The 13,101-nt window shown below is 42.6% G+C and overlaps 1 protein-coding gene across 2 annotated transcripts in view; it reads left to right on the top strand.

Annotated features, from left to right (window-relative positions):
* The first annotated feature begins 3,363 nt into the window (after nt 1–3,363).
* The window catches only part of LOC144097225 (lipase 3-like), a 34,456-nt gene continuing 24,718 nt past the window's right edge, over nt 3,364–13,101 (top strand). For both annotated transcript variants that reach the window (XM_077629972.1, XM_077629971.1), the window contains exon 1: nt 3,364–3,599. In XM_077629972.1, the coding sequence (XP_077486098.1) occupies nt 3,504–3,599 (96 nt within the window). In that variant the 5' untranslated portion in view covers nt 3,364–3,503. The remainder of the gene's footprint in view (nt 3,600–13,101) is intronic.

The raw sequence follows: 13,101 nt of genomic DNA, 5'->3' as shown, positions 1-13,101 counted from the left end.
CAGTACCTGCAAAGATAATCACTAATAATACTTCAAGCGATGTACAGAAGCGCAATATGAAGAGAAAAGACCAAAACCTCAATTACAGAGGTAATTTCAAGCAGGAAGGAAACAATTAGTCTCTTGAAAAAATCAGATCTCAGTGCAAGAGACAAGCGCCGAAATCTCAGGCAGAGTTTTATAATAAACGCACGAGGCACTAGTTTGATAGACCTACGTTTCTATTTGTCGGCCTTGCATGAACAAATCATATGCTGGACTCCCTCTACCTCATAAGAGGTCAATCTGCAGCTTTAACGACGTAAAAGACGAATTCTACGTAAGATATCTGTAGTTGTCTAAATATTTTTGATGGTATTAGCATTTGTAGAAAGGCTTATAAAACGGACATTCTGGGAGCAAAGAAGAAGCAAAAAAGCCACCACAGAGAATGTAAAGGTTAAAAGTGGCTCGTGAGGTTCCAGTAACTGCAGATGGTTCGCGGTGAGATTATGTGCTAGAAATCTTTCCATCTTGCCAGCCATTGCCTTGTGATCTGGAACGTAACGGATGCATGGACGAATGTGTGCATCGTATAAAACCACGAGAAAAGGGGTGTCCAAGACTTAAAAACTTAAAAACCTACTGCTTTATGGTTTATGGCTTATAACGTTTTTACTAAAGTAATCAATAATAGTGAGAGAGAGCAACGTTATGCATCAGTCATTCAAGAAAACAGTAAGCTTTACGAAAAGGATACTCGACAAAGGACTATTTTTGTGTCATCAGTGAAGCAACAGCAAATGTCAAAAATATAACCAGTCCTTATGCATGGCTCTCATACACTACGAAAAGGTATAATTCAGGAAGGTATTTGATTCAACAAGCATCCAGGTTTTGCGAAACTATGGTATCAGAGAGGCATACGTATAGATACACAAAATATTGACACATGTACTTATCTTTATCGGGCGACCACGTTTCGCCGCCTAACAAGTGTTATCGCACAGCGCGGGACGCGCCTGCATCTATCCGAAGTTTCTGGCAAGTCATCGATGCTTCTATTCGCTGTCTGTTGTAGCCGAACCTTATGTTATCTGATTTCATCGCCTGACGCGAATGGTGTAGAACTTTGTGGAAGGCACGCGGGTCCCAACGATTAGTCTGGAACATTCGACGACTGCTATATAACAGCCGACGCGCTTGACCCGCGGATCAGATTTTCGACGATCGCCGACCGTGTTCGCCGCTACCGTTGTGCTGTAAGTGTAGCCTCTTTTGTGGGCTCAGGTTCGCCCAACAAAAGTTAGTTTTGTTTTTCACAGTATTGCTACTGTGTTCTTCAACGTCACCACCACGTGACAATATCTATATGGAGTAAACCTACCTTGTCACCGAAACTGTCGAAACGAAGACTAATAAAATATTTATAAGGAAAATTGTAGGGTACACAGACTTTCCACTTCTTTACTCCGCGAGTTTTTAAGATGTATTCAGAGGGTTATAATAGGTTCAGGTTTTGATAAAATTGTTTGGAAAACCGCTTAGTAATCTCCGATTTTCCTGCTGTGACTGCCTTGCTAACCAGCTCAAAGCAAAAGTTGACGAGTATGGTAGCGGGCCTGAAGAGAAAAAGAACAGTGAGAGGAAAAATAATAGCAAATAAACTCAACTACTCTGGAACATTTTTGAAACGAAACAACATTATATAATAGGCAACGGTGTATTGGAATTGCTCAGGAAATGCATCTATCTATGAGAAGTAATTAATGCGTATCCGGACTGTAGGGCGGGAACAACTGCAAGAAAAGGGATGATGTAGAATGCAACGGGCAGGTAATCCCATGTCATGAATTAAGCTTTTCCAACGTGCTGCAAGAGGAAAACATCTGTGTGTCTTGCCCGCACTCACCTATGCGGTAGAAACTTGGAAGCTACTGAGAACGCTTAAAGAGTAAGCTGAGGAGAACGCCAACAGGTACTGAAAAGAAAAGTTAAGTGTACCGTAGAGAGACAAGAAGCGAAGGGAGCTGGTCAGAGAACAACGCTGCATAATGTTAGACCTGCCTGAAATTAAGGTGGAGCAATGGAGGCGTGCAATGCATACAATGCAGAGGGCAGGTCTGCTATGGTCCCTTAGGATAACGAAGTTGATTCTGATCTAAGATGGGACAAACGGGGGAGGTGGTCACAAAATGTCAGGTGGGCGGATGAGATTACGCATTGTGAGGAGATAGGGTGACCGCAGATGCACCGGAAACGGTTAACAGAGTTCAATGACAGAGGACTTCATCTTTCTCTAGATGTAAATGGGCTGCTGATAACGATGGCAACTATTCTGCAGACCTTCCAGGTTTCTAGCAGGCCTTGCGCCGCAATGCCCTTTGACATAAGGAAAAAAAAACGTGCTTCAGTTGTTGAGAACAATTTGCGCACGAAAATACATTCCGTTTTGCAACAAGAAGGTGCCCCTTGGAGAAGAGTGCGCCACACCTGAAGGGCAGTTTAGAGATGTGCGGTGGACTGAAGCCTTGCTGTTGCTAAAAGAGAAGCATACTGACTGCTTTCGAACAATCTGTATCCACCAGCTTGAAGCTACGAACCGACTGCTTGGAGACAGCGTCGCGTACGGATTTAATTTCATTTCATTTGGTTACCCTAAACGCCCCATTAGGGGTAATAAATAGGCACAAATAAAATAAATGTTAATTTTATACAAGATGAGCCGAAGTCTAACATAAAAGGACCCGTTGTGGCAGCGATGTGGTGGGGAATGTCGTTACAGTCGGCTGCAGTTCTCGGAAAGAATGACATTGAAAAGTTGGTACTACGGTTACGTGGCCTTGAAACTCGAAGGGGGTGACCAGCGCGGGAAGAAAAACGTGAAGCAGGTGCGCAGATGTAGGGTTCTTGATGAAGTGAAGAATAGTAAAACTTGTGCGAATAAGGTCAAGTTGACTTCCTTAACCTCGGCTATACGTATCGTGCGTATATTTGTTTCCCACTGATGTCAAAACACAATTTGTGCTAGTGCAAATATTAAAAGCTGAACCTGATGCTGCTGTTGCTCCCCGTCTCTCTTTGCTGTTTACTCCCAAACAAGAATTATGACCGGTGTTAAATTTATGCGCGCTAAAATTAGCATAATAGTGTCATTGAGACGTCACAGTTGTGAAGCGTTGACAACTACGAATACGACAAAAAATAAGCCTTTCTAAATCGTTCGCGAGTACATCGGGAAACGAAATCCAAAGCGCAAAAAACTGTGTTGGATTACACCGCTTCCGCTTTGGAGCTTCCTTGAAACTTTTTGTTTCAAATTTCCGGTCGTAACAGCTGCAGCAGAGCGACGCCTCATCAGTTTCCTGTTGACATACGGGACTGTTAACAGCATCCGAGTATCTATCATGGGTCTCTTTTTCTGATCAACGCGATGAGGTGTGTCAAGAGCCTTCAGCTCTAGCAAGGTACTTGGTTGATCATTGTACTTAAGAATAGACTCCAGGTGGATTTTAATTCCAGTAATGAGAGTACTTCCAGAATTGCCAACTGTTATTCTTCTGTGCGTGTTCAGCGTGCTAGGACGGTTCCACTTTGACTCGGATTCGCTGAGAAATGCGGTGAGTAAAGCTGGAAGCTTAACGAGTATTTTGCTATTTAAATTATTACATTTTGTGTTACTGCAAAGTTGGAGACAGACGTACCTGAATGCGGAAACGGTAGAACAAAAGATTTTGATTAATCGAGCAGATTGCGTCCTACAAAAGAAGATATATTTGTAGGATTATTAGAGTATTTCTTAGCCCAGACAGCTCGCCTACGTGTAGTTTGTTGTATTCTAATTTAGAATACAAGAACTTCAGTGGTAACGTACTGGCTACGTATTTTCTCAAGTGGCATAGAAGTTTCGGTAAATCTCCACGTTTGCAGACATGTGTGTTATAATTTATGGCCTTTCTAGGCGATTTCTTCCTGTTCAAAGTCGAATTGCAAAAGCAGGACATGACAGCAGTTCTTCCGTAATGGTTTTTAATTATATTCCTGCGCCATTTGTAATCGCCTTAAAAGGAGCCTCAGTGCCGCTGTTTCCGCGACATGTCGACGGAGTTGCATACAATAAGAATAAATAACAATAAATAAGAAGCGCCACGATACGCTTTCTCAAGTGCTTCTATAGCCAGGCGTGGTGACCACAGTGAGAGCATTTTTCTTTTTGAGCACCAGTTTCCATTAAGAAAATAAAGATACACCAGAGGCCCAAACCTACCTCCGTTTTGCGCTAGCTACTTTCAAGTGGAGTCAGTTCTGATGTGTTTAGTGAAAAAGTGCTAGGCGCATTGTTTTCTTTCAGAGTCTGTTAGTTTGCTCCGCTGAAATACATAGCCGACGGCCCTGATGTTTCGGATGAAAACTAGCTTTGTTAGCTGCTACGGTAATAAACATGAGGAGCTAACAAGCAGTTACAGCAGTAGAGAGGTATTAGCAGGAAGAAATGGTACAAAGGATTGTAGCCATAAATTTGCAACTCTTAGGGATGTAACGGAGCTTTCTCGCGAACGTTTGGCTCCTGAGTAGCTGGAAGTCAAGAAATGTCTATTGAGAGTGTCTAAATATAATGCAGTAACTTCGGTACCGCAGTGTCTCAGTGCGTTAACAAATCATATTCACTGAGACCACCGTGCCGACGCCAAACTCCTCTGGAAAGTTGTTACAACCCGAGCCATACGTATGCCCTTCAAAATTTTGCCGCAGCAATATATTTAATGTTCGCAGCTTGTGAGACTGCAAAACTGGGCAGGTGAATATAGTTGATATACGACGCGTTTTTTTGATAGAATGCCAAATCTAAGAGAAGAGTAGACACAACCTTAAGTTTTGCTCGAATAGTTTATCCATGAGTTACCTTCGGTGCTTTCATAAAGTCGTGCTTTATTCCGAACAAGAGCCAATTCCTGGGAAGTGTTCCGTGATTACGTCGTTTAAACGTTTATTTTTTAATAAACGACTGAATCTGCCCTAATCTGCCCGAATAAAGCCCGAATCTGTATCACTAAATGTCTTCGCTGATGATTGTTTTCTTTCTAAAAACTTTTTCTTTAAGAGATCACGAAAAAATGCTAAAAACATAAAAAAGAAAAAATACGTTGCGAAACATGGGACGTGCAGTTGAATATTGATAAAACGGTAATGTTAATGATCACACAGAAAACGAAACGTAGCTCATTAGTGTATAAGGTTGATAACGCGCACACAAAAGGAGTAGAGAAGTATAAATATCCGGGTGCCACTCTCACTAGTGATCTCTCGCGTGCAACACACATGACACATAGATACCCTTCAGCATTTTAAAAGCTGTGCTTTTTTGAAATTACACCTCACCGCAGCGAGTGCATAGCTCTATGTGGTTTATAACGCTCCCCTTTGCTGTGGGCTTGAATATATAGGGCAGACAGGCCTGTGTGTTAAGAATGGCTATGGTAGCCACATGGCGCATCACTGTAAAAACTGTAACTGGTGTCGTGCTTTTGAAAAAGATAGATTCATTGGTAGCTCGGATGATAAGCTGGAAACAGAGATAATGGAGGCATGCTTGATTAAGCGACGGGGCCTCTTCTGTGTGAGTAACCCGTCGTTGTCCATAACAGATGAAGAGATTGCCTTTTTGAACGGTTCAATGCCCGCGCTTCAGTGTGTTCACTCCCTCTCTTCTGTTCTTGTGCTTTTTTTTAATGCGCACTGTCATGTGATTATAAGCTGTTTTTCGAGATAAGAAGTCACTAGTTAGTTGGCGCCCGCCATATCTATTGCGTGTTATCGTCCTTGTTTTCATCACCTTTGTTCTCCTTTAGACATAACTCTGCGCAAACTAGCTCAAAGCAGTCTTGCTGGAAGATTGAACCTTTAGCTAATCATAGCGTTATGAGATCAAAGCTTGAATATGCCTCCATCATATACGACTCACATTTAAAAAAAAGGAGAGCGATCTTTTAGAGAACACACAGAAAGATAGGCGGTCAGGTTTATGTTTATTAAATAAAGACAATTTTACGCGTCCACTGAACTCAAGGTTTCTAAAGGCATCTCAACATTAACATTGCGCTGAAAATATCACCGAGTACTGGACTTCCGGAGTATTTTGAATAGTAAGATAAACACAGGAATACTTTCTTATGTGCAGCCATTAAAAACCCGTATATCTTTACATTATCACCAACATTCTATGCAGTAAACTTTTGCAAAAACTAACGCACTGAAGTGTTGGTTTTGTTTCCACGCACTGTTTAGAACTGGAATTCACTCCTGGAAAAAAAATGTTGCATATTGTCATATTGTGAGCGGCTCTGGTAGTGTAGCTCTCACACAGTTATGAATAATTTAGAATTGTGTATATTTAGGATGTGAACAGTTGTCATGCTTCTTTGAAATTTATTTTGTCTGTTCTGACTGCTGCTTGGGCGTGATAAGTCTCGTTATATATTGTAAACTAAGTCGTTAAACAAAATTTAGACATGAATACATTAAGACTTTGCACTTCAATGTCGGTATATAGGTTATGTTTGGTAACATTGTATAAAAACTGTTGCATGGCTAATTCTGTGGCGACTACTCCTTTTCGTATGCGTAAAAGCAAGCATTTCTGAGTTGGCGACTAACCTGCTGCCGATCAGAACATAGGTACGCCAAAGACAATGTTCGGGGTCAAATGGCCGAAAAAAAAAGAGAAGAAAAAACACCGCACATTAGCAATGATTTTTAGACGCAGACACTGGGAAGAAGACGTGAAATAAGTTTCTGACATTCAGCAATGAAAGCCTAGAAACCAAGCAGCGCGTAATGCCAGAACATTCCGAAACTAGGAACGTTATTTTGTAACGATTATTTTTGTTTTGATTTCTTTGAATCGCCATCTATCGTAAAGTGCTCGCATTAAGTACTGCGTTGGGGCCGACGTGATGGCGGCCATGACAAAAAATCGCCCATTTATACTGGCACCTACTGGAGTAATGCGCCCCACATCGACGAGGGACAAATAACAGAGCATCACAAAGCGTTTTAAATGCCTGACGAGTTTTATTGGTGCTAATCGCTTCCACCAAACAACTAACATTGCGGTGGCTGTGCAACAATTTGGAGGAACGTGGTACTATAGTCGGATACAAGTCAAGAAATAACGGCTTTTTCCCGTCAAAGGGAACCCTCTTGAAGCCAATGACGTCAGCCAGTTCTCATAAACCTGAGCGTGACAATGCTGGGAGTGGCGTGACAATTCAGGGAGGTGACTATTCCCGACAGCGCAAGAAGGAGACAATCTCCTTTTATCAGCCACTCGCAGCACTGAGCGGACAAGGGAAGGCAAACCAGGTGCTCGTTCTGATATACACGAGGGAAGTCAACAGTCACTACACCAACGAGCACTGCTGTTTCTTTTTAATTTGTGGTGTTCATCAATTGGAGATTAATAGGGTAAATTTTTAAAGATATTTGTTTAGAAAGCAGAACAAAAAACAATCACATGGCACCAATGGGCCTGAACTCACGGCCTCTGAATTTCGCGTCCAGTGCCAACTAAAGCGGGCTACGGCGACGTCTGTCGAATCCTATGCTTTCTGGGGTATTTTTGAGTGGTGTAAGCTAACCTTGAAAGTGTTCGCTAGCGCAACATTCGTCCACAGCGGTGGACGTAACGTCCTGTTTTGCCGCGAGTACTACGTCAAACGTGATCCAACGGTGAGGGCGGAAGCTATGCGAGAACTTTTTTCTGCTGGCTATGGCAGTCTTGATGCCATAGGGTTGTCGAACAGCTCAGTTGGTAGAGCACAGGACGCAAAGTTCAGAGGTCATCGGTTGGGATCCCACTGGTAGCATGCGGTTGTTTTTTGTTCTGCTTTGTAATCAAGTATCGTTGAATATTTGCCCTAGTAATCTCCAATTAAAATTCCAATAATATCCCAAATTAAAACCAAAAACATCCCTATGCTCCTTGGTTTCGTTGACTCTGCGCATTGTCGCGATAGCAGGTTCATTGTACTTGCCCGACGCTATTGAATGTAAGCGGGTCGTTTGACGGGGAAAAGCCGTTTTTTTTTCGACTTGTATCCGATTATAGATTTTTGGCATTGCTGGTTGCAGCTGCATAGGGGGAATTAGGGAGACTAGCAGCGGGGCTGCGATCAGACCGGCGGTGCCTAACTGTTCGACTGGAGACTTTCAGTCTTCTTCACTTAGTTCTAGGAGAAGTCACGTAGAGAGTCATGCCGTGCTCGCACACAATCATGAGAACGCACGGTGCTTCGACCGCGCGGACCAGGCCTAATTAGATCACATCAGCATATCATCAGCGCCAAATAAAGGGCCAACATGACACCTGATACGTAAACAGAAAAAGGACAAGACCTTAGTTGAGAGGCACTGAGTACTCGCGCAGGTGATTTTCTCTTCGATGGTACGAAAAGCGCTTATTGAAAGTGTTAATGTAGCATGAATTATCCCTTTTAAATTAACTAATCTTTTTCAATTTTTGCTATCCCCTTTGTTTTCGTCTTGATTCATTCGACGGTGATGGTGCAAGGCATAGCATACAAAAGATTTCCCATTCTCTGAGAAACCTCTAAGACTTTCTCAGTGTCGAGCAGACTGCGACTCAGTGTCGAGCAGACTGCGACTCAGTGTCGAGCAGACTGCAGCTGTATGCTGCTAGCATCCGCTAGCAGCATACAGCTGCGCCAGCGGTGACGGTTGAGTATATATAATGCCTTTTATCAAGAATAACTCATCTATATAGCGATTTACTCTTGAACTTCCTTATTTTCAAATCCTGCGTGAGCAAACAAGCGACAGTGTTTCCTGTACTGCTTCTATACCCTGGCTCTTTGCCACTTTTCTGTCACCCCCGACGGCAGAAAACCTGATACAGATGCTACACTGCCACCACAACTCAGGTTTTATTCCGATTCATTTAATCCTCACCATGGTGGCCAGGAGATAAGATTACCGATATTGTCCAACCTTTTCATTTGTATGGCGTTTACGCTCTCGACTGGGCTGGATAAACGATCTTACGGCTGTATTTCACATACCCTGGCTTTTATTGCCGACTTCATAGAGCAAAGTTAAGCCTGCTGTTGCTGCGAAGCACTTTACCTTTGCACTAACTGCCAGATGTCTCAATCTCTGCAGGGAGGCAAGTGTGATGGACTTTCTTTACTTCCTCCACCCGTTGCATTTATTTGGAGACTTTTAGCTCTCCAGCGCGGAAGCGTAGGCATCATCTGACTGCTGAATTACCCTCACCCCTGCTTACATTTCACCGTAGAAAAACATACACAATTCGCCGCCAACGCTATACTAGAGAAAGTATTGGAGAAACTGCTTAGAGATGTAATCTATCACTTTCTTCACATTAAAATTCCATTCCTTCAAGGCCAATACGGATTCAAGAATAATACATTCCCTACCACAGCACTCAAAGATGTTAAAAGTGGGATTGTACAAGCAAATGCGATGAACTAGGAACCTTACTAACGTCGCTGCATATTAAAAAAATCCTTCATTTTCAACAAATCAGGTTTGTTATAGAGAAACTAAAGTGGTCAACTGCCAACAGAGGAAACCAGTCATGTGCAAAATCAGATGTCTGCGTCAAGAACCAAAGAAAGGAATATGATCAGCAATATAGATAAGACAGCTAAGAAAAGGAGCTCTACATTAATCTATAAAGTAGGCAATCTAGTCAAAACGATAAAGAAAGAGACAGTAACACACAGCAATGAGACATCCCGCCAATAACGAAAGATGAAGTAAAGAAAGCCTTAAAAGGTAAAGCATCTGATGAGTATCAGGTAACAGCAGATCTGTTGAAGGACGGACGGAAGATTGTTCCAGAAAAAGTATCCACCCTGCATACGCAATGCCTTATGACCTCGATCATGCTGGAGGCTTAGAAAAGCACTAACATCAGCATAATCCGTAAGGAAGAGGACGTTAAAGAAGTGAAAATTTTGCAGATCGATCAGATTACTGTGCGTTGCCTACAAGGTATTTACTAAGGTAATCGCCAACAGAGTCAGGACAGCCTTAGACTTCAGTTTAACAAATGACCAGGTAGGCTTTCGTACCGGCTGCTCGACAGCAGACCATATTTACACTACCAATCAGGTGATTGAGAAGTTCCCGAAAAGTAGTCAAGCCCGCAATAAAGGCTTCATAGATTACGAGAAAGCATTCGCCTGAGTCGAAACCTCAGCAGTGATGTAGGCATTACGGAATAAGGGTGTCGATGAACCTTATGTAAAAATACTGGAAGATATCCAACGGCTGCACATCCGCTATATTCCTCCATAAAGTGAGCAATGAAATTCCAATAAGGAAGGGTGTCAGGCCGGGAAGCATGTTCTCGCCAATGCAATTCATCGCATTTTTGCAAGAGGTATTCAGAGGCCGAGATTGGCAGCAGTTCGCGGATAAGAGTTAATGTGGAATACCATTGTAAACTGCGATTCGCTGAGGACATTGGCTCGCTAAGATACTCATAGAATATATTGCAAAGCATGGTAAATTACTTAGACAGGCACAGCAAAACGGTGGGTATAAGGATTAATAGGCAGAAAACCGAAGTAATAGTTAACAGTCTCGGAAGGGAACAGCAGCTCACAATTGGCGGCGAGGTGCTGGAAGTGGTAAGGGAATATTCTGCTTTATGCAGGGAGTGACAGCAGACCTGGTTTACGAGATTGAAATCACAAGAAGAATATAAATGTGGTAGAAGGCATTTAGCAACTACGCTCAGATAATGATTGGCAGCTTACCAATATCCCTCGAGAGGAATGCATATAACAGCTGTATGTTATCGCTATTAACTTATGGGGAAAAAAACTGGGAGCTAACGAAAACAATTCAGCTCAAACTGCGGATAACCGAGCGAACAATGGAAAAGAAAATGATTGGAGCAACATTAAGAGACAGGAAAAGAGCAGAGTGGGTCGGGTAACAAACGCGTGTAATTGACAGCTTAGTCGATATCAAGAGCAAGTAATGGGCTTGGGCGGGGCATGCAATGTGAAAGCAAGATAACCGCTGGTTCTTAAGAGTAACAAACTGGAATTCAATATAAGGCAAGTGTAGAAGGCGGCTGCAGAAAGGTAGGTGGGCGGTTGAGGTCTAGAAGTTTGCGGGGAAAGGCTGGCCACAGAAGGCACAGGACAAGGTTACTTGGAGAAATATGGGAGAGGCTTTTGTCCTGAAGTGGGCGTATTCGCGCTGATGATGGTGACAAATAAAATCTATCTTAAGTATTACGGCAATTATATATGAATACATAGTAAGTCACATTATAAAACAGAATAATATTGGATCGCCATAACGATAGTCACTTTCCTCTATACTGAAACAGGTTCTTCTAAACATATACAAGCTATTGCTGATGACCTAGTGATAGCTGTCAGATCTAAATTCAGAGTTCAAAAAAATGACACAGCGTTCTTGCCTAAATTCTATAAACCAGTGAAAAGAGAATCGCATATTCGAAAAGACGACAAAGAAGACAGAGAAGTCTATGGCTGTGTCTTCGTGCCGCACATGACAATTGACGATGACGACGAAGTGCAATGCACAACGCGAGAGTTTGGTTTGGTTCGGTTTTATGGGTTTTAACGTCCCATAACGACTCAGGGTACGACAGATGCCGTAGTGGAGGGCTCCAGAAATCTCGACTAAGTTCAGTTGTTTAACGCGTACTGACATCGCACAGTACACGATCCTGTAGCATTTCACCTGACCAAAATGCGACATCCGCGGCCGGGATTGAACCCGTGTCTTTCGGGTCAGCAGCCGAGCACCGTAGCCACTGAGGCACCGTGGTGGTGTGTTCCAGTTTAACACGAGGTGCGCTCGGCTGCGACTATAGCCTGGCGGTAGGCCAGTATTAGTTTTCGCAACTTTTGTGTGAGATTCGTATTTTAAATCAATAATGCGTGATAACCTTTTCCGGCCTCTTCTGGTGCCATGGGTTTAGTCCACCTGTATGTGTGACAGATAGTTTCACGTTTCATGTTTTTCCGGGACGCTACACAGCCAATAGTGGGTGCATTCTTGCAAGTAAGTTTAGTTAATGCTTGCCTGAGCCTCATTGTGTCTTCTAATCTATCTTAACGTTCGTGTTTGTGGGGATTTGTGCATGCGGTGTATTGGCTGTTTTCTACTTGTTCGTCTCTTTCTTGAGTTCCTTTTTTTGGTGTCAAGGAAACAGTTCTACATGGACTTAATCTGTGTGCTCATTCCTCCACCCATGCACCGTTCTATGCATTTGGTTTGCCGGGACATTACGTACTCCAGAGATTATGTAAAATGCCCCTCTCACCGTGTACGAAAACGCTTTTCTTTAAGCTACACACTGAGACATAACGGGTTAAAAATTGGCTAGAGAAAAGGGGTATTTTTACGTCTGCCGTTAGTTGACGTCATTGTGATGCTCCTGCAACAATTGAGCAATGCTTCATCAATTTTAAAGATGCAATACTCTTCTGGAGCATTATGCAACGGACATTGAAGAAAAGAATTTCACACCACATTATATGCGATATCTCACTGCATTGCCTTTCGTTGATGAGCCGTTAAATATGTTATCTTTAATTGGATTACACAGTCTGTGGAAAACACGCTTGATGGACCGGGATTGTGAATGTTGCTTCTGCTAAAGAACATTTAAGTGAATAAATGTACAGCTAAAGGAATTGTATGATCCGACTGAGTTTGAAGCTGAGTGGCGCTCCCTCAAGTGCTATGTGAGTTAGCGCCACGACATTTTGGCTAGTTCTTTGTTGCTTATATGTGTCGCATTTTGATGTATTAACTATGTGCTGACTCCTTTGTTATGCTTCTTTGCTTAGATGTGTTGATTTGCCACTGTTTTCTTAATGTTTAAAAATAGCTCATGTACATAAAACATCGCCTCGCTGTATTAAAAACCATGCTGAAAAAAAAAAATGCGTCGACAGCGTCGAGTGCTCTGGAGCTCTGGCCAGCGAAGGTGATCGTTTCGCCTCACCACGGGTTTGAATCCCAATCGCGGCATTACTTGTTTGATTTATTTTTATTTATTTATTTCACCTGGCACAAACTGACAAA

This window comes from Amblyomma americanum, chromosome 7 (genome assembly GCF_052857255.1).
Source record: "Amblyomma americanum isolate KBUSLIRL-KWMA chromosome 7, ASM5285725v1, whole genome shotgun sequence".
Taxonomy (NCBI): domain Eukaryota; kingdom Metazoa; phylum Arthropoda; class Arachnida; order Ixodida; family Ixodidae; genus Amblyomma; species Amblyomma americanum.
The sequence above is the reverse complement of the archived record's forward strand: the minus strand, read 5'-3'. Positions and strand labels throughout refer to the sequence as shown.